Source organism: Myotis lucifugus, unplaced genomic scaffold, assembly GCF_000147115.1.
Source record: "Myotis lucifugus unplaced genomic scaffold, Myoluc2.0 scaffold_37, whole genome shotgun sequence".
Taxonomy (NCBI): Eukaryota; Metazoa; Chordata; class Mammalia; order Chiroptera; family Vespertilionidae; genus Myotis; species Myotis lucifugus.
The window spans coordinates 8,426,897-8,449,427 of record NW_005871085.1 but is presented as its reverse complement, the minus strand read 5'-3'; the positions used below and the strand labels follow the sequence as shown (position 1 = coordinate 8,449,427).

General features: G+C 57.7%; 1 protein-coding gene across 5 annotated transcripts in view; it reads left to right on the top strand.

Annotated features, from left to right (window-relative positions):
• SSBP3 (single stranded DNA binding protein 3) overlaps positions 1-22,531 on the top strand; it is a 148,886-nt gene that overhangs the window by 121,463 nt on the left and 4,892 nt on the right. The window contains exons 4-12 of one of the 5 annotated variants that reach the window (XM_023752803.1): positions 7,711-7,791; positions 8,676-8,735; positions 12,290-12,356; positions 12,458-12,534; positions 16,998-17,086; positions 17,717-17,765; positions 18,336-18,371; positions 18,900-18,954; positions 20,202-20,272. In XM_023752803.1, coding sequence (XP_023608571.1) covers positions 7,711-7,791; positions 8,676-8,735; positions 12,290-12,356; positions 12,458-12,534; positions 16,998-17,086; positions 17,717-17,765; positions 18,336-18,371; positions 18,900-18,954; positions 20,202-20,272 — 585 coding nt within the window. The remainder of the gene's footprint in view (positions 1-7,710; positions 7,792-8,675; positions 8,736-12,289; positions 12,357-12,457; positions 12,535-16,997; positions 17,087-17,716; positions 17,766-18,335; positions 18,372-18,899; positions 18,955-20,201; positions 20,273-22,531) is intronic. The other 4 variants (XM_023752804.1, XM_023752805.1, XM_023752806.1 and 1 more) reach the window with 4 other exon arrangements.

Below are 22,531 nucleotides of genomic sequence, written 5' to 3'. Positions count from 1 at the left end.
GGCCGCCGGGGGCTTGTGGACTTGTCTTCTGGAAAGCCGTCTCTCTCCGAGTCCAAGACTTGGTGAGAGCATGGACGGGCCACAGCCTCTGTGAAGTGCAGGCTCCAGGCCGGGTGCTGGGATCTCCAAGGGCTCCTGGGCGGGCCAGCTCGCCAGCTCTGTGGGCTTCACCAGCTAGGAGTTTGGGAACGTGGTGGGAATAAAAGGCAGGTCAGCAGTCTCCCTCCCAGGGGCTGGCGTTCGTGGGCGGCCTCTAGCCTGGGCCAGCCGCGGGTCAGTGGGGCAGCTCGTTCCCCTCCATCGAGTGCTCTTCCTGTCAGTGGTGTCCCTTCATTAAAGAAGTAAATGCCAGGTTTTTGGTAAGACAGCTTTTTCTGTGAAGGGCCCAATAGTAAATATTTTAGGCTTTGTGCGCCATCTGGTCTCTGTTGAAACTTCTCAACTCTGCCTTTATGTCCTGAAACCAGCCGTTATGTACCTGAGTGAGTGGCTGTGTTTCAATAAAACTTTATTTACAAAAACAGCTGGCAGTCCAGATTTGGCCCAGCACCACAGTTTGCCAGCTCCTACGCTAGCTCCACACGCGGTGTGCTCGTGGGGTCCTCCTGCTGCGGCCGACCCCTGCCTCCACCCTGGGTGTGCCGTGTGGCGCAGGGAACCGAGCCTGGACCTGGGGTAGTGAGTCCATGTCTCTGGGATCCAACTCTCCACCTGTGCACAAGGAGGGGTGGGGGAGGCAAGGAGCGTGTGTGGAGAGAACTTAGATCTGGACGCTACCTGTACTTTCATTTGCTGTGCTTCCTCCCTTTGTTTTGAAAACCATTGCCTGCTGATTGTGTCTTTGTCACTGGCACAGCACGCCTCAGACCTCTTGAGCAAAACGTTTGCTGAGCGCCTCCTGCGGGTGTCCAGGGGCCTGTCCCGGGAAGGGATTCAGGTGTGCGGGACTCTGGCCCTCGCTGGCGGCCCAGTCCGTCCCGGCTCCTCAGACAGGCATGGGGAAAGGGGTCATGGGGTCTGTGCTCAGGGGAAACAGGGCCTCTGGGTAATCTTTGCTCAGACCACCTCACTGCCTGGAGGATTCCAGATGTTGCAGAGGTCACCCCAGGGGGGTAAACATTGTGCACAGTCCTGCTCCCTCTCATGGGTGACTTCCCACCATCCCAGGGAGGTGGGCCACCACCCCTTGCCAGACTTCTCCCTGGCAAAACTGGTCCAGTGTCCATAGAGGGTCATGACTGTTGTGAGCTCACCTCCTAGGCAACCAGGAGCCCCTCCTCAGGTGGTTGCTTCCCAGTGGGTGTGGCCCAGCCCGGCCCCTGAGGGCCCGCTGTGCCTGTGTCAGGCTTGCGTTGGGTGGGCGTGAATATGGCTCAAGCTCCCTCTGCCCTCAAGTAGGTAATCTCGGCTTTAGGTCTGGCCTGTACCCCCCACAGACACACAGAAAAGACTTGTCCCCGGAGGGAACAGATAGAAGAGGCCAGGAAGGCAGCTGTCCAAGCCACTGCTGAGGTGTTCCCGTGGGTCCAAGTGAGGAAGTAGCTTTTCCTCGGCGAGCTGTGTGTTAAAGGGAGGGAGAATTTAAAGCTCTGCTCCCCACTCCCAGGTGGTCAGCCTCCCTTCCAGGGAGGCCATGGGTGGAGCAGAGCGAGGTTTGGGGTGTCAGCAGCACTCAGGCACACCTCGGCCCTCTCCCCAGAATGGGTAGCTAGCATTTTCTGTCACCATTCACGTCCAAGGAACAAATTGCATTGTCTGTCACATGCCTTTTACTTTTACCATGTGTATAATTATAACTTTATATTCACTCAATTAAAGTGACACGCCCAACAGGCAGATCATAGAGGCCACCAGTAGTGCAATTTGTCTGTCTCCCGCTGCCAGTTGATAAACTACACCCCCACCTCCCCCCGCGCCCCAGCCTTCCCAGACCAGGGGCCACTGTGCCCAGGAGTCGGGAGGGCCAGGGATGTGGGGGGTGTTTCGTCTTTTAGCAACCTAAAACTTCGAGTCCCCGTTCCCCGAAGGCCTTCTGCAAAGATGAGAGGCACACGTGGCCAAAATGGTAACGAAGCTCCTTCTGCCTGGGTGTCGGTCCTCTGGTGGCTTTCCTGCGGAGAGTGTCACTGGACTCCCTGCCCGTCTTACAGAGGTGACGCTGAGGCCCAGGCGACAAGACAGGATCCCCACCCTGGGCTGGGGCTCTCCAGGCCAGTGCTCACCACGAGCCCCAGCCTGTCCTCGTCCGCCCTCTCTTCCGGGCTCGCCTCGGCACCCGAAAGCCTGGAGATGAGTGAGCCTCGGTTCTGCGATCCCACGATGTCTGGGCAGGTGAAGGCTGCTGCGGGGAGTGGGGTGACATGTGGTGAAGGAGCAGTGAGTTTCGGAAATATTACACGTAGCACATAGCTTTTATTTTCTCCTTCAAAATAAAAATCAGTGTGGGGTGGGTTTTTTGTGTTTTTTTCATCTAATTTTTCATTTTAAGGAGCTGTCCTCCCTTACCCCAGAGTCTAGCTCAGGGAACCAACATGGCCACCCTGTTGGTAGCGACTTTTTCTGGTTCCTTGAACACAAAAATGTTAGAGGTACCTGTGGCTGTGGGGGTCTGCCTGCTGGCCAAGCCTTGCTGCCCTGTTGGGGCCCTGCCCTGGGTGTTCACGTGGGGTACAAGGCAGTGTCCTGCCCTTGAGCAGCCACGAGGTACCCACAGATGAGGCAGAATGACTGAAGCGGACGCCTCTATCAGCAGAGCACCTGGGTGGGAAGCATCCAGGCTTTAGCGCAGGAGGACGACGGGCTTTGAGCAAGTCCAGCTCCCGCCCTCCCTGGAAACGGGCAGTGAGTGGCTCCTGGAGCATGAGGCCTGGGGACCTTCTCTGTGCCTACTGCTGTCACTGTGCCCTGGCCCTGGCGACCCTGCGATACTTGTGGAATGTCCCCCAGTAGACTCACAGTGTGCCCTGAGGAGCTGGGCTTGGAAGCCAGGGCTGTGTAGCTGTGAAGCCACAAGCCCGTCTTGAGGATGGATGGCTTCAGGTGGAACCAGGGACTTAGCCAAGACGTGGCCGGGAGGCACAGGGGGGGCTGCTGAGAGTTCTGGGTGCTTTTCCAGGCCTCGGACCCTTGTGCTGGGGCATGCTCGCTCCCCGCCAGCCAGTGCTGGGCAAAGGCTCTTTCCCTTACCTGTGTCCTGGCTCCGGGGTTTTAGTGAAACGGCCCTGCGTTTGCCTCGGTCACACCCACCCAGAGCCTCCCTGGGCCCCTCCTAATGACTCTCAGAAGCTGCTGGATGTAACACTACCCAGTGTTGAAATTACAGGAAAAAGAATTGAAAGGAAATGTGGGAATGATGTATCTCCGGTCAGAGATCTTGGGAACGTCTGAGACAGAATGGCAAGTCCATTAACAGGTCTGGGGCAGGGTGAGGGCCCGGGCAGGAAGTGGGCACAGCTCCTGCTTCCTTTTCCCAGACTCAGTAGAGGGATTTCTAGAGGTCCCCCCCCCCCCCCCCCCCCCCCCCCCGTGAGGGGGCTTTATTACGCAGGAGCTCTGACCAGCTGTTCTCATCCAGCCCCATAGCCTGCGTCTGTGGCCACAGCTTATGTGTCACCTTGTCTTGAGCTTGTTTGTCACTGTGTCCTCATCCTCCCCACTGGACTGGGAGCTTTCGGAGCCGTGAGATGTATGTGGTGAGTGACTAGTGCCCCCACAGTCCTTCAGCGTCAGTAGTCCTTCCTCTGCTGCTCACGGCTTGTAGGATGGTGGACCCGCTAAGATCCTGGGGCTCCAGCAGCAGACTGGGATCTAGCTCTACCATTTAGTAGTCATGCAACCCTGGGCACGTGGCTGCCCTTTCTAGGCCTCAGCTCCCGGGCTGTAAAGTGGAGCGATGGAGAGCCCTTCCTCGAGGGGCGGAGGATTCATGAGCGGATGCAGGCCGAGGCCACGTTCGCCCCCTGGGACGTGTGGATCCGTTCCTGTTACTATAATTGTACCCATTTCACTGACGAGAGAACAGAAGTCCCGTCGGTGGCAGAGTCCAGATTGAAACCCTGTTCCCTCATCTCCAATGAGTGGGGGTGTGAGGTCATGAAGAGAGCCCTGGGCTGGAGTCAGGAGATGTGGCTGTGCCACCAGCTGTCCCCAGTGGCCTGGGGTGTCCCACGCTGGGCTGGGCTTCTCTTCCTCCTGGTTAGTGAAGGAAGGGCGTTGGTGGCAGGACATCTCGGCCAGCAGGAAACGGGCTGCCAGTCAGGTGTGGTTCTCTCTGAGCTTCTAGTAAGGACCCCAACCCTGGTCGAGCCTCGTATTCTATGCCCCTTGGATGTCCGCCCACCTCCACCTCCCCTGTGCCGAGCCAGGGGCGTTGAGGAGGCAGCCCCTGAGGCAGAAAGCCCCGAGGTCCACGGAGGAGGCAGGTCTACATGGAGCGGGACTCAGGAGAGCCCTGGCCAACAGGCTTCCAAACACACTTATTTTGGTTCAAGTTTTCAGTAAGTAGAAGCCAGGGGGCCCCACTGGGGAGATGTCCATTTTGGGGGAAATCATCAGTATTGTCAGCTTCAAGTCCCCCTCCTCTCCCCTTCCACCTCCCTCCTGTCCCGCCTGCTGAATGTGTTCAGATTTGGGGGAAGAGAGAAGCCTCCATCCCTACAAAGGTAGAATCCTCCACCGAGATCCTTTGTCTGCCTCCTACCTAGCCTTTTGCCTGAGTGGGTAGCAAGTTGAAAGACTATAAATCTACTTTGGTCTCTTGTTGAGAGTGTGTGTAGGCCGGGGGGAGACCACTTCATATTGCAGCATTTCCCCAACATGGGGCCCTGCTCTCTGCTCCTGAGAATGTGCCAGGGTGCCAGGTCCCTCCCTCTGCTGTGCCGTCTGAGGGACAGAGCCCTGGCACAGGTGTGGTGAGGGGACAGCTCCAGGTGAGTGGAGGTGGCAGAGGCCGAGGACAGAACTCTGGGTGGTGTGGGCGACCCGCTGTAAATGGGAGGAGCTGTCTGGCGCACAGAGCCCCGTGGTGCGGGGGCCGGGCTGGGAGGAGAGAAGCAGAGCCTGGCGGTGCTGACCGGGGTGCAGAGGGAGGTGACCTATGTGGAGATCATGGTGGGTTTTCTCTTTGGATGACCGGCTGGTCAGGCCAGGTTCCCTTGTCCTCGGTGTTCTGAACCCCAGCTCCCATCAGAGGGGAGACTTCTGAGCTGCTGCTCCTCCCCAGACTTCGCCCACTCCCCATTGCTCCCCACAGGCGGGGCTGGGCCTCACTACTCACCAGGCCTCTGTCCGGAGCAGACTTGTGTGGGGCAGACCCGTGCCACGTCCACTCACACTCAGGGAGCCCCGAGGGAGACACAGAGCCGCCTGCGAACCTTGGGGCGTCCAAGAGACAGTCAGGCCCTCTAGACTCAGGTTCAAGTACTGACCCTTCGTAAGCACTGCCGTCTATATGGAGGCCCCCGTTGGCGTTAGGCACTTTTGGGCGCTTTATTTATGTTTTCTGTCATCAGTCATGGAGTCCGCCACTACTAAGCTCGCCCGGCTAACGGGCGCCCAGGTACGAGGGACCTGGTCAAAGCCAGGCCGCTCCGAGGAAGACTGGCTGTCTCCAGGGGGGTGGTGAAGGGTTAGAGGGGGGAGGCGCTCCCTTCTTGCCAAGAGCTGAGGAACCCACAGAAGGCCTTTTTGCCCCCTCTTGGCAACTGGACCTCACCCTTGATCTCTCCTCCTGTTCGTTTTCTTTTTCCTTTTTCAGGGGTTGGCTTCAAATTATCTTATTTGTTTACATTGCACCCAAGTTTTATGGTACAAAAGACTTGCAGGTGCAAATATGTCCCGCCTTCATTAACTTCCCCTTCCTTTTTAATTTATGTGATTTCAATTTTCCTTCCCTGTACTGTTAATTAGGGGACCCTCTAATCAGTGCCATTATCACAGTGGTATTCATGTTTAGGAAAGCCGCTAAACAAATGCTTGCAAAATTGCTAAATGGCTAATTAATGTCTGTTAATTAAGAAAATTGCTCATGGTAACAAACCATGCCGTTGCTGGCAGCCGCTAGAAAGACACACACTTGTTGAAATTAGTAGCATGGCAGGTAGGGGAACATCTGCTCCGTGGAGCTTTCCAGAAGTGAGCAGCCCTTGGCTTGGGCACGAAAATCCAGGCCTGTCCTTAGTGGCACCCCGGGCGGGGTTCCTGCCTGGCCCCCTCCATCTTTCTCTGCTCGCCTCTTCTCTGGATCTCCACACCCGCCAGCTCGGGCAGGTGAGAGGCTGGGCAGCCTGGCTCTGAGCGAGAAGACAGGGAGAAAAACGTGTCTCTCCGAGATTCTTTCTCCCTGTCTCTTTTCATGTAACCACACCCATTCCCATGCATGTTTTAAATTTTTCTCCAAGGCAACTTCCAAGGGCAACAGCAGCCATGGGTGGATAAGAGTGAACGGGGAGGGAAGGGCTCCTCAGCACCGGCGTCCGGCTCCGAGGGCCCCGAGTGGGCCGGAAGGCGGGCTTTTCATGCTCTTTGACTGTGACTTGCAGTAGGAAATACATTTGATGTGGTGACCCAGTACATACACACATATTTACAAATGAAATAGAAGTTAATGAAATATTTGCCTTCGAACACACAAAGCTCTCCAATATCTTTTATTCTATATTCTTACTCCGTTCCCAGCTTTTTAAAGAAACAATGGTTGCAACCCACTAAATTGATTTCGCCACCCACTAATGGGTTGCAGCCCACAGTTTGGCCAACCCCATGGTTTCAGTGAATTCATCTGCCTGTTTCTCCTGGGAGGTGTCGAGGCCAGCATTGCCGAGGGCTTTGGGGGTCAGCCTGGAACCGTGGATGGCTCACCCCCACTGGAGAGGAAAGCCCAGCCCCCGCACCCGCCCACCCAGCAGGCAGGGGCCTGCAGCCCTGTCTCCCTATTCTGCACATGCCCGCCCACTCAGGGCTGCAGGAGTGGGGGGTGGGCCTTGGACCCACCCGGCTTCTCGTCCTGGCTCTGCCATTTACCAGCCGTGTGTTGGTGGCCAAGTCCCTTCATCCCTTGAGACACAGTTTCCCCATCGGTAAAATAGAAATGAGAAACTCCACCTCACGGGGCCACTTTCCAGTGAAGGTAAATGAGTGCCCAGCCCCAAGTGGGTGCTCCGCAGCCATCTCTTCCTCTCGTTTCCCCATTTGTTCAGTCTGGGCTCCACCCCGCTCCTTCTGTCTGTTTTCCTTCAGCATCAGTAGCCGGGCCTCTAGGTCCCCGTGACCTGCCTCTGTCCTCCCAGACTGGGCGCTCCTTGAGGGCAAGGTCTCTCCCAGGCCTGGCAGACGGGGTCACTTTCTGTGCGCACTGTGCTCGCCGCGCCCACGACCACCAACGTATTTAACATGGCAAACTCGACTCCAACACCACTCGGTGCCGGGCCCTGCTCCTGTGCTTTGAGAAAGGAGCTTGCTTGACTGGATTCTTCCCTCCTGTCAGTCCCTAGGCAGGTGTTGATCAGCTTCTCTCCCTCCCGCTCGCCGCCGTTTCCCACCGAGGAGCTGGCGACCCAGGCAGCAGCTCGCACCTCCCCGCCAGCCAGAGCCCGCCACCCGCACGCCTGCCGCCCACCCTTCGTTTTGGTTTAATTTTTGTTCTTTTAAGCTTCTCTTGCGCTTCTCCATGTGCTGTGATCTATAACCTGCCTCTACTGTCTGGCCTCACAGGGTCCTCCGGGGTCACAGCCCTCGCCGCACGCACAGCCTCCACCCCACAATCCCAGCAGCATGATGGGACCCCACAGTCAGGTAACGCGCTGGGCTCGCCCGCCCGGCCGGCGGGGGGCACGGGGCACCAGGAGGACAGAGCCAGCAGAGGAAAAACAAAAATCACAACGTGCTCTTGCCATTGCCTTCGAGTCTTGATTGACAAATGAAGCGTTTTGGAAAAAAATATATATATATATATTATTTTCTAAAGAGAGTTTTCATTCCTTGGACATCACACCCGCCTGGATATGAAACCAAAAGAAGAGAAAGCCATTTCTGTGACCTTGTCAGCGGCCTTTGCGTTTTTGTTTTTTCCTCTCTCACTTTTGGTTTGGTTTTTGAGTTGGTTAACCATTCGTTTGTAATCGAAGCTGCATCCGAGCCTTTTCTTTGTGCACTCGCTGCTGAGAGCTTTCCTGCTCATTCCCTGCACTGAGTTAGGGAGCCGCTGTCCCCTCACCCTTCTCATTGTACGTCCCCTCCGCCCTCGCTCCCCCTCCCCACCCCTCTGTCAGTGGTCTCCGTGTGTGTGCGCGCGTCCAGCTTTGCACACCCCGAAGAGCGTATGTCTAGGCTCCTTTCCTGATTCTGTGGTGTGCCCTTCCCAAGAGCAGAGGTTTCCCTCCCTGGCCCACATCGATGTCACTGTTCGTCCGCGTCCTGTGCCAAGTCCCAGCTGCTGCCCCGTCACCCAGAGTCGATCTCCGTGAACGGAGGCGGAGGCAGGGTCCCATGTGTGGTGGCACCTACCGCTCCCTCTGCCCAAAGGAAGTTTTGCCCAGAGGGAAGAGGCCACTGGGAGAAAGAGGATTTAAAAGATGGCTAGTTGTAACCAAACTGGACTTTGTGGAGTGGAGCGCATTTGTTGTTTGTCACTGTGCGGGAGCGCAGGCTGTCATTGAACTGATTCCCTGTAATTGCAGCCTTTTATGTCACCGCGATACGCAGGCGGCCCCAGGCCCCCGATCAGAATGGGAAACCAGGTACGGTACCTCTTCATGTTTTCTCTCTCCCCTCACTCGGCCACCCTTGACCCCAGTTGGACTTTGACTCCCATCAACATGTGAGGAAAGGATTGGGAGGTGGGGGGACAGGTTTTAACAAGGCAGCTTTGCAAGCAGGTCCCCGGGAGGGCCCTGTGTCCACTCCGTGTCCTGGTGCAGCCCGGGCCAGCATTTGCCTGCTCCTCTTGGGCAGCTCGGGCAGCAGTGCTGGAGCTTGGAGGGCACAGCAGCAGGGGCTGGGGTGGGAACGCAGGGTTTCAGCTCTGCCAGGGAAGGTGGTAACACCCCCCTCTCCCTCCCAGCCCCTTCTTGGAAAAGGGTCTTCCTCCTTAATGAAGTTAATTGACAATGTGCATTTTTTCCTGGAAGCTTTAGCGAATTGCCAAGGCTGGTAAATGGAATCCTGCTATTAAGGGGAGAAATGGCCCGTAGGAATGCTTAGATCAGGAGCCTGGGAGGCAGCAGAGCAGGACGCTCGGGAGTTTTCAGCAATGTCTGCCTGCTTCCCAGACCCAGCTCCTCACAAGGAAGGGTTTGTTCCTGTAATTAGAAAAGCGGTCTGCTTACGGGGAGGACTCCGCGGCCTGGGGTGTGCGCCTCGTGCTGGCCCCTTGCGCTGGCAGTTCTAGGTGGTCTGGAGAATTGGCCCAGGCCCTGCCCCAGTTCAGCCCGTCCCGGGGCGGGCGTGGAGCTGGTGACGGACAGATGAAAATCCTCTTTTGAGGACAGACCAAACCTTAAAGAAACTTAAGGGAAATTTCTTTTTATGCCAAAATATTTTTTATGTATAATTCTTTGACCTTGCAAAAGCCCTTAAAAAACCTGACAGCAGCTCCAGTGCCTCCAGCCCTTGTCGCCTCTGGAGCTGGGAGCTTGGTTGCCAGCTAGCTGAGTGTTCTCTGAGTGGGATGACTTCCTTCTCAAGGCTCTGCAAGAAGGCCCCCGCGTGAGCCGATGTGCGGGGACCAGGGAGTGCTGCTTCTAACCAGCAGCCTCCGGGTTTTGAAGTTAATTTGCCTCTCAGGTTCCTCCCCCCCCCCACCCCCCGCTTTTTTTTTTCTTCAGAAGTCTTTTCTTTCCTATTTTCTCTTGACATGAAGGAGACGAATGTAGAAAGAAGAATTAGAGACTTGGTTTTTTGAGCAGGAGGGCCCCCTGGATACCTCTCAGATGAGGACACAGAAGGTCAGGGTGGTGGGGCAGTGACGTCCGAAGTCTCCCCGTGAGCTGGGCTCCAGTCCAGCTCCCGCTCCGGAGCCAGTGCTGTCCGCCCCTCACCTGTTATTTAGCTCTCGTGGCCGTGGAAGTGCGGTCCCTGCCTTCGTTTTAACCAGTCGGCAAGTGGGCCTCCTCCGCCATCGCACACCCGGGCCCCGGCTGCGACTCCCTCTGCCCGTGCGTGCGGGGCTCCCCTGGCCCGAACCGGCTCTGCCCCAGGACGCTTTCTTGTCATAATTGTGGCCCTTCCTCCAGCCGTGAAGGGACACGAGCGGAAACGTGTTTCTATTTGTCAGTCAGTCATGAGCACGTACCCAGGAGCAAATGGAGAATGCATCGTTGTCTTTACCTGGTGTGACAAGCCGGACTTCCCAACCTCCCGCCACCCCCGTCAGAACGGGACACCGATTTTCCTGTTTCCTGGGAACTCGAGAAATTTTTGTCCTCCAAGGCGGGGAGGATTTGCCCCGGGAGTTCCTTGGAGAATGACTCGGTTGGGGCTGCCAGTCACCAGAAGCCTCCCGCCCACCCCCACCCAGCGCAGGCGGAGGCAGCAGAGGCAGCAGGACTGGCTCAGGCTCACATGGCCTCCTGGCTTAGGGCGATGAGAGGGCCCGTAGAGGGACAAGACTCTAAGGGTCATTGGCTTGCCACAAAGTCTTGTAAGAACCAGCCTCTTACCTGCCTCCAGACATTGCCCAACCCCCACAGCTGCTCCATCTACGTCAACATCCTGGGACCCCCCAAATCAAACAGCCTCAGAGGCAACCAGGCTCAAGAAATCTCCCAGCCCCCCAAGAGGGCAGACACACACCAGCCGAGTGACTCAGAGCTGGAGGACTTGGAGAGGACGCAGGGCTGAGAGAAAGCAAGAGGTCAGAGCAGCCTGAACCCCAACGGGAGAGAGAGACTGGGTGTCGTCGCCCAGTGTCCTGTTCCTTCTCCCTCCGCCCCCTCAGGTAGAAACGGGAGGTGCTCCCCAGGCCTGTGGCCGTCCCATAAGCCTCCCCCGCCCTAGACACCATACACACTGCATTTGGAAGTTGAACTGAAGACTGGTCCCTTCCCTTCCCACCACCTCGTTCCAATACTGGTTTGGAGTTCATTGTTGGGCCAAAGGCAGACCAGGGTCCCATTCAGCCCTCCCACGGCAGTGAACGGGTTGGGTGGGGGTCCCCATCACAGGTGCCACCTCGGAAGCACTGGCATCTGCAGGTGGGAAAGCATGACCTGCTTTCCCAAAGGCCTTTCCTCTCAAAGGCGGGGCCCGCGTCTAGTCCTCGGGCCAGGGATTCTAGAGTAAACTTTCACCCCAGTGCTCACTCTCTCTTTTGCAATGGCAGCTGAAATAACTTGAGTCCCAAGTAAATCACTTTTAATATATATTTTTTTATTGATTTCAGAGAGGAAGGGAAAGGGAGAGAGAGATAGAAACATCAATGATGAGAGAGAATCATTGATCGGCTGCCTCCAGCACGCTCCCTACTGGGGATCGATCCTGCAACCCGGACATTGAACCATGTATCCTGACCAGGAATCGAACTGTGACCTCCTGGTTCGTAGATCAACGCTCAACCACTGAGCCACGCCAGCCGGGCCCCAGTAAATCATTTTAGTAGGTGTGCCAAGAAAGCCACGGCCCCTGGCCTTCGCCTTCCTAACAGTAACATCCCTGCCTCAGGCTTGGGGAGCAGGCTCACAGCACCCTGCTCGCCCCGCTTCCGAGGCCTCTGCACCCCCGGCGTAGGGAGGTGGCATTTCACATGAGGGACTCAGCAGTCCCGGGTGGTCTTTCTGGCTCTGCCAGTAGGTTCCTGGGGCCTCTGGGCCTCGTTCCCCTCTGCCTCCATCTCAAAGCCACCTCCTCCCATTGTTACAGGATTTTAGCTGGTGGGTCTCTGGATCCCCACAGTTTAGAGATAAGGACAAAATGAGTTACATCTCCATGAGGCGAAGGAGAGACAGGGTAGGGGGTTGGTAGTGAGAGGGAGGGGCTGTTGCCGCTGAGGAGTGGCGGCGGGCGGGCAGCGTGGCCAGAGCGAGACCCGGCTGCGGCGGGATACGGGCCCACAAAGCAGCAGGGCGGAGCAGTGGTTCCTCGCCCAGAGACGAAGCCCGACCCACACGGGTGCTAAGGCCCCCGGCTGGCTGCCACCCCCAGGGGACCTCCCCCCGGCTGGCAGGCAGCAGGAATGGTCTTGGGGAGGCCATGAGTGGCCCTAGCTGGTCAGGTGGGGAGCTGGAGCAGGCAGGCTTGTCTCCCTCTGTCCTCCAGCCTGGGGAGCAGCCCTCAGCTCCTGTCTCATCTCTTTCAGCCTCCGGGAGGAGTTCCTGGGACACAGCCACTGCTGCCCAATTCCATGGACCCCACACGACAGCAAGGTAGAGAGGGATGGGTGGGCCGCTGGGGCGTGGGGAGTCGGAGGGGCTCCTCCCTCTACTGCCTGCCCTGCCACTCACCGCTCACCTACTCTCTCATGCAGGGCACCCCAACATGGGAGGATCAATGCAGAGAATGAACCCTCCCCGAGGCATGGGACCTATGGGTCCCGGCCCACAGGTAACTGCCTGTGTCCATCCATTCCCCTGACCATCTGTGTGCCCCCGCCTTCTCTCCTCCTCCACAGTCTGTCAGCCTTTCCACCTCGCTCAGCTTGCAGGGATGAGAGCAGAGGGTGCGGCCAGGTCCCCAGCTCCTCTCTGCCCCAGGCTCACTGGCCCCACGCACAGCCAGGAACAGCCCCTCAGCAGGCAGAGGGGAGGGACCCCAGGGAGGGTGCTGGTTGGCTGGCCCTCCCGGGGAGGGGTGTGCTAGCCTGTGGTGTGAGGGGTTGGGAAGGCAGAGGGGCTGTACCCAGGCAGTGGGTGGTCCTCCCGGAATCCCAGAGCCTCCTCCCGTCCTGGGTGGGTGGACTTGAGCTTTATCATGACCCAAAGGCGGGACAGATGAGCGCTGTCCTAGCTCTGTTTCCGGTTCACCACGGACAGACAGTTTCTCCTCTGGGCCCCTGAGGCCTCTGTCCCCCCTGGTGCCACCAGGTGGGAGGAGGCCAGGCTGCCCAGGCCCAGCTCACTTCAGCCCAGAGCTTTTGCCTGTGTCATAAGCTGGGGCCCTGCCGAAGATTTCAAGTGCCCTGTCTACCTCTCTACGGTTACCACACGGCGTTCGCTCCCTGTGCCGCAGCTCCATAGCCTGTCACCGGGACGCCCCCAGGGCCAGCAGGCAGGGTCGGCAGGCCATCCCTGTTTCAGAGCCTTCTCGCGGTTGGCTCCCATCTTAGTGTGGGAAGGTGGCTGCTCCTGCAGGAGCTGTGGCCGGTGCTCTGCTCTCCCCCTTGGGAAGACTGCCTGAAAGAAGCCAGAAGTTTGGATCAGGGGCGGAGCTCCCTGGAGTGAGGGCAGAGGGTCCTTCACTTCCTGCCCCGCCCAGGAGCCCGCTTCTCCTTCCCACCTGCTTGTAGATGTTCGGATGCTCTGGGCCCCTCCCAGATGTTTGGTTTCTGGTTCCCTGGGGCTGGAGTAGCATCCCCCCCCCCTCCACACACACACACCTCCCTTTTGTGGGAAGGGGGTCTCTGCACCCCAAGCCCCCTGCCCCCTCCCCGCATTGTGCTGGCAGCAGGCCAGCCCCTGCCTTCTCGGGGTGCTGCCTCGGTGGTGGGGACACCTCAGGGAGGCGTTGCCCTAATCCTAAAAGGCAAGCCCACTCCAACGGCAGCCTGTTCTCCTGGTGTTTTTCTTTCTTTCCCCCAAACCTGACTTTAGCCCCACTTTCCCTGTGACTTGCCGTGTGGCCTTGGGCGAGCCTCTGGCCTCCTTGGTCCTCCAGCTCGTCGTCTGTGAAATGGGGGGGTGTGAGTGGCCCTCCAGGGTCCGCACTTCCCAAGGAGAGAGGACCTGGTGGGCACCGTCCCTCCAGGAAGCAGCCATGCTGCTGTTGGGTGGGGCAGGGGCAGGAGCCACAGGTGGTACCCGGACCCTCCCTGAGGCGTCTTTGGGGAGTGAGCACCCTACTTGTCATCTCCTCACTGTGTGGTGGTGTCCTGGGCTTCCGCCCACCCCAGGTCTCCCTCCCCGCTTTTGCTCCAAGTGCAGGTTGCTCTCCTGCTGCGAGGGCAACAGGACGCAGCAGCTCTGGCCCCTGGAAGACAGACAGATATCTCTCTCTCTCCCTCTCTCTCTCTCTCTCTCTCTCTCTCTCTCTCTCTCTCTCTCTCTCTCGGCTGCCTGGCCAGGGGGTGAGCTTTCTGTTCTGGAGGAGCCCAAATGAGGCTGAGATTTGTAGAGGGGATTTCGTAGCTGCACGTGGGGCTTAGAAAGGGTCCTTCAGGAGCCGAGGTTCTGTGATGCTTAAGGCAGGATTAGGGGCTTTGGCATTTGTTCTGCTGCCCACATCCAGTCCATGCACACCCTGAGGACTGACAGCTCTTCAGAGCCAGCATGTCGTCATCTGCTCACGGGCCCTGTCGGGTTGGCCGTTCTTTGTCTCCAGTCTGTGGACAGGGCACCCCAGTCCCAGCTCTGCTGCTGGCGTAGCTGCTAGAGGCACTGTCACTCCGCTTTTGTGCCTAGGTTTTTGAACCTTTAGAATGGGAATAGTGGTGGGATTGTGAGTGATTACAGATAAGTGATAAAAGTACATAGCACGGCCTGGCACAGGTAAGCATTATTGTTAATTGTGGAGTTTGCCCAAAGTAGCCAGCAAGTGGCTGAGCCCGGGTGCTAACCTCCCCTGTGTGCTGACCCCAAATCCGTGGCTCTACTCACTGCCCCCTGACATCTCTACAGTGGGCCTGGCCCTTGCATGTCCCTGGAGCCTCCACTGTTTGCTCGATCAGGCGTGTGGGAGGCGGGCTTTAAGAGTGCTGGCTGGCTCTGGCTGGTGTTGCTCAGTGGTCATAGTGTTGCCCACACACTGAAGTGTTGTGGGTTCTATTCCTGGCCCCTGTTGGGAGGCAACCAATCAATGTGTCTCTTTCACACCCATGTTTTCCTCCCTCCCTTCCTCCCTCCTCCTCTCCACCCCTCCTCCTTCCTCCTGCCCTTCTACTCTCTAAAAATCAATGGACAAACTATCCTTGGGTGAGGATTAAGAAATAAACATTTTAGCCCCGGTTTGGCTCAGTGGATAGAGCATCGGCCTGCGGACTGAAGGGTCCCAGGTTTGATTCCGGTCAAGGGCGTGTACCTTGGTTGCGGGCACATCCCCAGTGGGGAGTGTGCAGAAGGCAGCTGATCGATGTTTCTCTCTCATTGATGTTTCTAACTCTCTATCCTTCTCCCTCTCTGTAAAAAATCAGTAAAACATAAAAAAAAAAAAAAACATTTTAAAGAAGAGTGCTGGCTGCCTAGGGGTCCCTCTGTGGCTGTCCTGCCCTGCCTCCCCCGACTCCAGGCCCTGCTCATTGCCAGCCAGCCTGGCTGCTCCTGCCCTTGTCCACACCCTTGGGCATTCTTCTGGCCTCCAAGCCTCTGTGGGTGACCAGGCAGAGGAGGTGGCCCCTCGGCAGTGAGGTTGAAGAGATGGTCCCTGGCTGAAGAACTCGGCAGCAGCCTGGGCTTGGCTCTGAGTTGGTAGCTCTGGCTCCGACTTCCTCTTCACCCATCCCTCTGGCCCCTCCGGGCAGAGTGTGATCCGGAGGCTTCGAATCCGGGTTGAAACCCAGCTGTGTCATTTGCTGCCTGACGTTGGGCAGATCTTTCTTCCCTGAGACCCTCAGTCTCCTGTGGAGCAGGGATGAGCCCGGCCCCATGGCATTGTCACAAGGACCAAGCCAGAGACCATGTATAACGCGTGCTGTGTGCTCAGTAGAGAACAGCTCATTTGGGTTGTTCCTGTGCCACCAATTCTACCAGCCTACTTCTTTCAGACTCTCCTGCAGGACAGAGCTTAAGCCACAGCCAGGCTCACCTTACTTTTCTCTCCTTCACTGCTTCCCTGATCGATTCGGCACCTGGTGTGTGCCCGCTGCTGCAGGGAGTGAGGGGCTGGCAGGTTATGAAGACGCAGCTCCCATCTTCCAAAGGCACTTGGAGTTCAGTAGGAGATGGACAGGTGGTCGTGATCATAACCCAGAGTGGTGTGGGCAGTGGAGGAGGGGAGTGCAAGGCATTCTGGGAGTAGGACGGAGCAGTTAACCCCAAAGGGTGGGGCAGGGAAGGCTTCCCAGAGGAGGTGCAATCTGAGCTGGGTATTGGAGGGTGTGTAGGAGCCCACCTGGTGGAGAAGGGAGGCAGGCAGTCATTCCTGCCAAGAAAATAGCATTGGGAAGGAGGCAGGCTTGTCTGCGACAGGAGATGACCCAGGTGGAAGGCCCGGGGGCCTGGTCAGGTGCTCTTGTGGACCCTCCCACCTGCCTCTGGGCTGGACTGAGCTGGGCTGGGACTCCTGGGAGATTCCCAATTCTGTCTGGACTCTTCTCTCAAACAGAACCTGGATTCCTTCTGAGGGTAGAAACCTCCTGCTCAGGGCACTGTGCCTGGTCAGGCCCCACATGCTGATGCCTGGATTAGGCAGCTTGGTCTAGGGGCGGGGCACACCCAGGCCTGGGCTGGGGGGTGTCTGTACATGCCAGGCCTTGGGGACAGCTGCAGGTCAGGCTTTCGGGACTGTTTCTTCCCCTCCTCGTTCAGCCCCCGCCCCGGCCCCAGCCTGCCAGCAGCTCCTCCCTCGTTGTGTCCAAGCTGCTGGCCCTTCCCAGTCAGATCTTGTATGTCCATTCCCCTTTCCCCGCCTGGACCTGAGGGGGAGGGGCCCAGAGGTGTGAGGGGCTTGCTTGACGTCCGTGTGCTTTTGAGAGAACCCCCTTGGAGCCCCGAAGCTGCGTCTAAAGCTGTGACTGTCCCTCTGTGCTGGCTTGTCATCGTGATCCCATCACGTGATTCCCACCCTCCCTCCACCTTTTTAAAACAAATGTGTTATTTTTTCTCATCAGATTCTCTTCACAGACTAACCCTCTCACTTATATTCTGTCTGTTTTCCCTCCCTCTCTCTCTCTCCGGTTCCCCTTCTCCTTCTCATAGACTGACCCTTGGTTATCGTTGCAGAATTACGGCAGCGGCATGAGACCACCACCCAACTCCCTCGGCCCCGCCATGCCCGGGATTAACATGTAAGGCAAAGTGACCCGCCAGCGGCTCAGAGCCATGGCTTTCCCACCCTCTGCTGCCCTCCCGGGACACTTGTGACCTGAGCCATTACTCAGTCTCCTCATCAGTACAGCGAGAACGCTGCTGCCAGTACTGGTGATGCGGCCCCACCCCATAGGGTGCTTTACGTGCCCAGCACGGTTCTCAGCATGTTACATGGCTCAGCTCACCTAACCTTCGTAATAGCCCTGCGAGGAGGTTATGTTAGCTACAGGGGGGTAACCGAGGCACAGAGAGGTGAAGCCAGTTGCCCGGCTCACACAGCACAGAGTGGGAGGGTCCAGATTTGACCCCTGCAGGCTGTTCTAGGGCTTCAGTGTTTCTTACCCCCTTTGCGGTGATAGGTCCCTAGGCAAGCGCACATGCGGAGGAGGTTTTCTATACTTCACAGGTTTCCATGTAACTTATAGGAGTTGGTAGGTCTCTCCCCATGGAACTACCCATTACAACCCCAGAACCCGGTGGTCCCTCAGGCCTTGGGCTGCTAGGCAGGACTTCCCGTCAGTCACTTCACCCTCTCACTCTGCCCCTGCTGGCACCACCCTTGGAGTTGACGGCACCTTTTTCACTGTCTCCATCTCTCCCTCCGTCAGGGGCCCGGGAGCTGGCAGACCCTGGCCCAATCCTAACAGTGCTAACTCAGTGAGTACCAGGTCACGTGGGCGTGTTTGCCAGGGAGGGGATTGTGAGGTGCAGGGTGGTTCCTGTCCCCAGGTTGGAGGGGAGATGCAGCAGGTCTCTACCTGACGCCTCCAGGAGAAGCCCACCTGTACGCTCAAGCTTGGGAGTAACATGCCGGGGCCATCCTGGGCTCGGCCCTGCGCAGCCCAGCCCACTGCTCTGCAGAAACAGGTGTGAGCTGAGAGCTGGGCTCCGAGCACTGTTCACATAGAGACTCCTGCAGGACCAGCACTCGGAGGAAGGCTGGGAAGGGGCCACGCACAGACGGTCCAGGGAGAAGCGTAGAGGCGTGGGGCGACGTTCCTACTGTCCTGCCCTCTGGAGCTGGAGGGCCCCCAGGCTCCCTGGGAGGTTTTCAGGATCAGCTCGGTGCAGGAGCTGGACTCGGCTCACACCCTGCCCCTGGTTCAGTGGGTGCCACAGCCGGTCCCATCAAGAAGGGGCCGTGTCCCCAAGTGGGTTTAGAAGCCAAAAAGTGCTGCCTGTGGGCGGAAGTGACTCTGACACGTGCTCCCTGCCTCTTATTTCTAGATTCCATACTCCTCCTCATCACCCGGTACCTACGTGGTAAGTGTATGAGTGTGGGGTGCTGCATGTCGAGCCGCTTGTGACTGAGTGTGCAAGAGAACTCCTCAGGGAACCCTGTCTCTTTCCCTTTCAAACACATTGGAGCACAGATTCCAGCTCTGCTAGAACTTCCTGTCAGTATTCCGGAGTTTGTACCTCCTGCTGGTCCCAGAGTTTCCAACAAGCCCTGGAATTGGCATCCCCATCTGGGGGCTGACTAGTGGGTGGGTGGCTTGCAGCACAGGCTCTGGTTTCATCGATCAGCATGCATAGGAGTACACGTGTACACACACACACACACACACACACACACACACACACCTCGGTTTAAAGGAAGAAAGGGGAGAAGCCAAGTCCAGTCCCCTAAGGCTCAAACAGGCGGGCTCTGCGTGCGTGATGGAGGATGAGCGAGAGCTGAGTGCCGGCTGGGCCCGGTGAGCGCTTGCTGCTGTCCTGGCTGGAGCTCGGTGGCCTCTCCCCCATGTTACCACCCTGGGTTTCTGATGTCGATTTTTGTCTCATCTCCAGGGACCTCCTGGCGGTGGTGGCCCCCCAGGAACACCCATCATGCCTAGTCCTGCAGGTGAGGGCTTGGGGAGGGGTGCAGGGGGTCCTGGGGGGGCACAGGTGCAGAGCCAGAGCTTGCCAGCCGCTCCTGAGCAGCACGTCCTCCGCAGATCATCTTGGCATCCGGGATTGGGGGGCATGAGGTCCCTGGTGCCATGAAACCCCTGTGTGGCCTCAGCCAGATCACGGCTCCTCTCTGGTTAAGGGATGAGCAGAGCAGGGGGATCTGGGACAAGGGTCTCACTGGCCCTTGGTCTGAGGGACCCCTATCTGATCGTACGTTTCTCCGGTGACAGAAGGGGCTTTTGGATTCTGGCCGCCGGAGCCCAGGACTCTGTGCCCCGGTCCTCTCTGTAGGAGGCTCCTTCTCCCTTTTCCTTTAACCAGAGGAGGGCATACAGCACACACGCAGCATCGCGATTGTGTGTCTCTCCGGCTAAGAATAGCATGCCACCAGCTAGGAGGAGTTCAGCACGCAGCCCTTACCACCCAGAAATAAAAAGTGAGAGGTGGTTGGATTTCTGCCTGAGGAATATGGGGCCTGCTCCTGATACAAACCTGTTAGCTGGTTTCCTAAGGAGACCTTTCTGCCTAATTGGGGAGACGGAGGGGTCCCTCTCTCCCACCCTCCCCTCTCGGCTCCCCATAGCGGGAAACTCAGCCGCAGGGGTGGAGCTGGCGGGCGGCAGCGTGATGTTCCGGCTCCCACTCCGACTCCTTTCTGCTGCTGCATTTTTATGAGCTGCATGACCTACATTCAGACTGGGTCACGTTAAACCACTCCATATGCTAATGTGGCTCCTGCCCAGCCCTGCCTCTCCCCCTGCCCCACCAGCCTGGCAGGGCCGCCCCTGGGTGATGTGTGGTGTTTCTCTTCCCCGATTTGATTAAAACTGCTGGGTTAGGGAGAGCACAGGTGGCGATCTGGCTGCCCCCGCATTGTCCCAGCAGGAGCAGATGTGGGGTGGGGTGGGGAGCCGAGAATTGGGACCTGTAATCCCCCTTTGCCTTGTCCACACTGCTGTCCAGATGTCCAGACACCCCAAAAGTCTTCATTTCAGGGTTGAGTGGTTTTCACAGTTGAATTTTCTGTGATTAAAAACTTTGTGAATCTTCATTAAATACAAATTAGCCAGAAAATGGCGGTACTTAAAGGAAATTTTAGGTGATAAAATACAAAAGAATGAGTTCAAGTGCCACGAGTTTGTTTTAATTAAGAAATGAATTAATCACCCCGACTTGCGGGTTTCCACTATTCTACAGATTCAACAAATTCCAGTGACAACATCTACACAATGATTAATCCGGTGCCGCCTGGAGGCAGCCGGTCCAACGTAAGTCTGCTTTCTAACAATTTACATATCAGATACCATAACAAATCATAATTAACTTCCGCAGCTGAGGGGAAAGCAAGTTTAATTGATTTCAGCCATTTGTTTCCAAAGATGAATAAAATAAACCATCAGAAAAGTGATTAACTCTTGGGCACCTCAGTTCCCATCCCGCTGCCAGGGGCCAGGAGAGAAGGGGATGAAGTGGTTCCCACTCATCTGGTCAGAGCGGGGTGCCCACGGCAGGGGCCCTGCTGCCCTGTGTGGGGTGTTGGTGCCGGAAAGCACCGGCGGCGGGTGGGGTTTGGGCCGTGCCACACCCTTTGGCGCCTGTTTCCTTGGCCGCAGGAGCACGTGCCTACTTGGAGACCTGCCGCCCTGTGCCTCCGTCTCCTTTGGGAGCCCTGTGACCCTCGCCCCTTGCACCTCTTTGCCTCTCCTCAGGCCATTCCCCCGGCAAGAGGCCCCCAACCCCCTCTTGGCCTCTCAGAGTTCCAGCCTTCAGTGATGTTGCAGCTCCAGTTCTACCTTTTCTCATCACCCACTCCCTGCCCCTCAGTCCCTGTCATGTGGGACTTGACGATGCAGCTGGAGCCTGTCTCCCTCCCCGCTGGGAGCGCCCGAGGACGGTGCTGGTCTCTCTCCTCCAGGCAGCCCTCCCACGTCGGCCTGGCAGGCGAACCCAGCCCGCCTTGCCCCCTGGAGCTCAGGGTTTGGAAAGGAGGCTGCCTGTGACATCAAGTCTGTGGACTGCAGAGCCAAGAGGGTGGGCTTGGGGCCCCCAAATTGTCTATGGCTTTTGGGGTGCTCTATTTGGTTTTGTTGGCTCAGCTCTTTTTTTTTTTAATATATTTTATTGATTTTTTGCAGAGAGGAAGGGAGAGGGATAGAGAGCCAGAAACATCGATGAGAGAGAAACATCGATTCAGCTGCCTCCTGCACACCCCCTACTGGGGATGTACCCGCAACCAAGGTACATGCCCTTGGCCGGAATTGAACCTGGGACCCTTTAGTCCACAGGCTGACGCTCTATCCACTGAGCCAAACTGGTTAGGGCGTTGTTGGCTCGGTTCTTAATGTGATGTCTAAACCACCCCACGTGCTGAACTCTGGCATGAGCGGCTCCACGCTGGTCACGGCACGTGTTTAAGCTCTTGCAGCCTCTGTGGTGAGGGTCCGTGGCCGCCGCCTCGGTTGCCAAGGTAACCAGGGTCAGTGGATGGGAACCTCGCATCACACCTGATGCCCCTCACCCCTCCCTCCCCTCAGCACCTTCCACCACCCCACCTCAGCACCCGTTTCCCACGAGGATGACCAGCCATCGAGTTTTAGCTCTAGAAGCCTCATGTCCCAGGACGACATCCCAGGACACACAAGGTCCTGGTCTATGGCAGCGGCTGCAGAAACTTGGGCGGGAAAGTGTGAGACCTATACAGCGGCCAGGACAGGGACTAGGCACCCTGTTCAGTGTCCCACGGAAATGGCGTCCATTCCCTCCTCCCATGGTCGCTGTCGCCGTGCTCCTGGCCACAGTCTGTCCCTGGTGACCTGTGGCTCCCAGGGGTGCGACTCAAGTGCCGCAGTCACGGGCCGATGGCGCCGCCTGTGGCTCTGCCTGCAGGGGAGCTGCCGTGCTGTCGGGACGGGGCAGGTTTCGGTTTCATGCTGTGAGCATTGGGACCGTGTTTTCCAAGGGTCCAGGTGATGAAAATGAGAAGGACACCGGCGCCAATGGGACCCAGACGCCACTGGAAAAAGGACAAACGGCCGTGTTATTCTAACGACAGGTGGGAGGACACCTGCAGCTGCACTAGGGCGGGAAACGACCAAGAGGAAGGTGCTGCGCCTCCCGCGGAGGAGGGATGTGACCACGCAGGGCTGGGAGGAGACGGGCACGTCCTCCTAAACCAATCAGAAGTTTTTTGCATCCTCCAAAGAGACGCCTAGGCTTCGTCAAAGAGAGCAGCAGCCCGTGTGCAGTCAGACGCAGCCCTGAGGAGTCCATCACCCGCCGGCCCCTGAGCTGAGCAGCTGCTGCTGAGGCGGAGGCTGCGGCCCGGTCCTCGGAGTGAGCAGAACAGGGCTTTGATGACAAGCGCCTTGGGCCTTTCTGTGCAGCGTTGACTCTGGCAGATCCTGCCAGCACTCGGGTGAGCTTCCTTGCAGGAGGTCAAGAGTGCGGCGCGTCCTGCAGTGGAAGCAGGTCCGACCACAGGCCTTGGACGCTTTGACCTGAAAACTGGGAGCTTTAAGTCGTCCTCT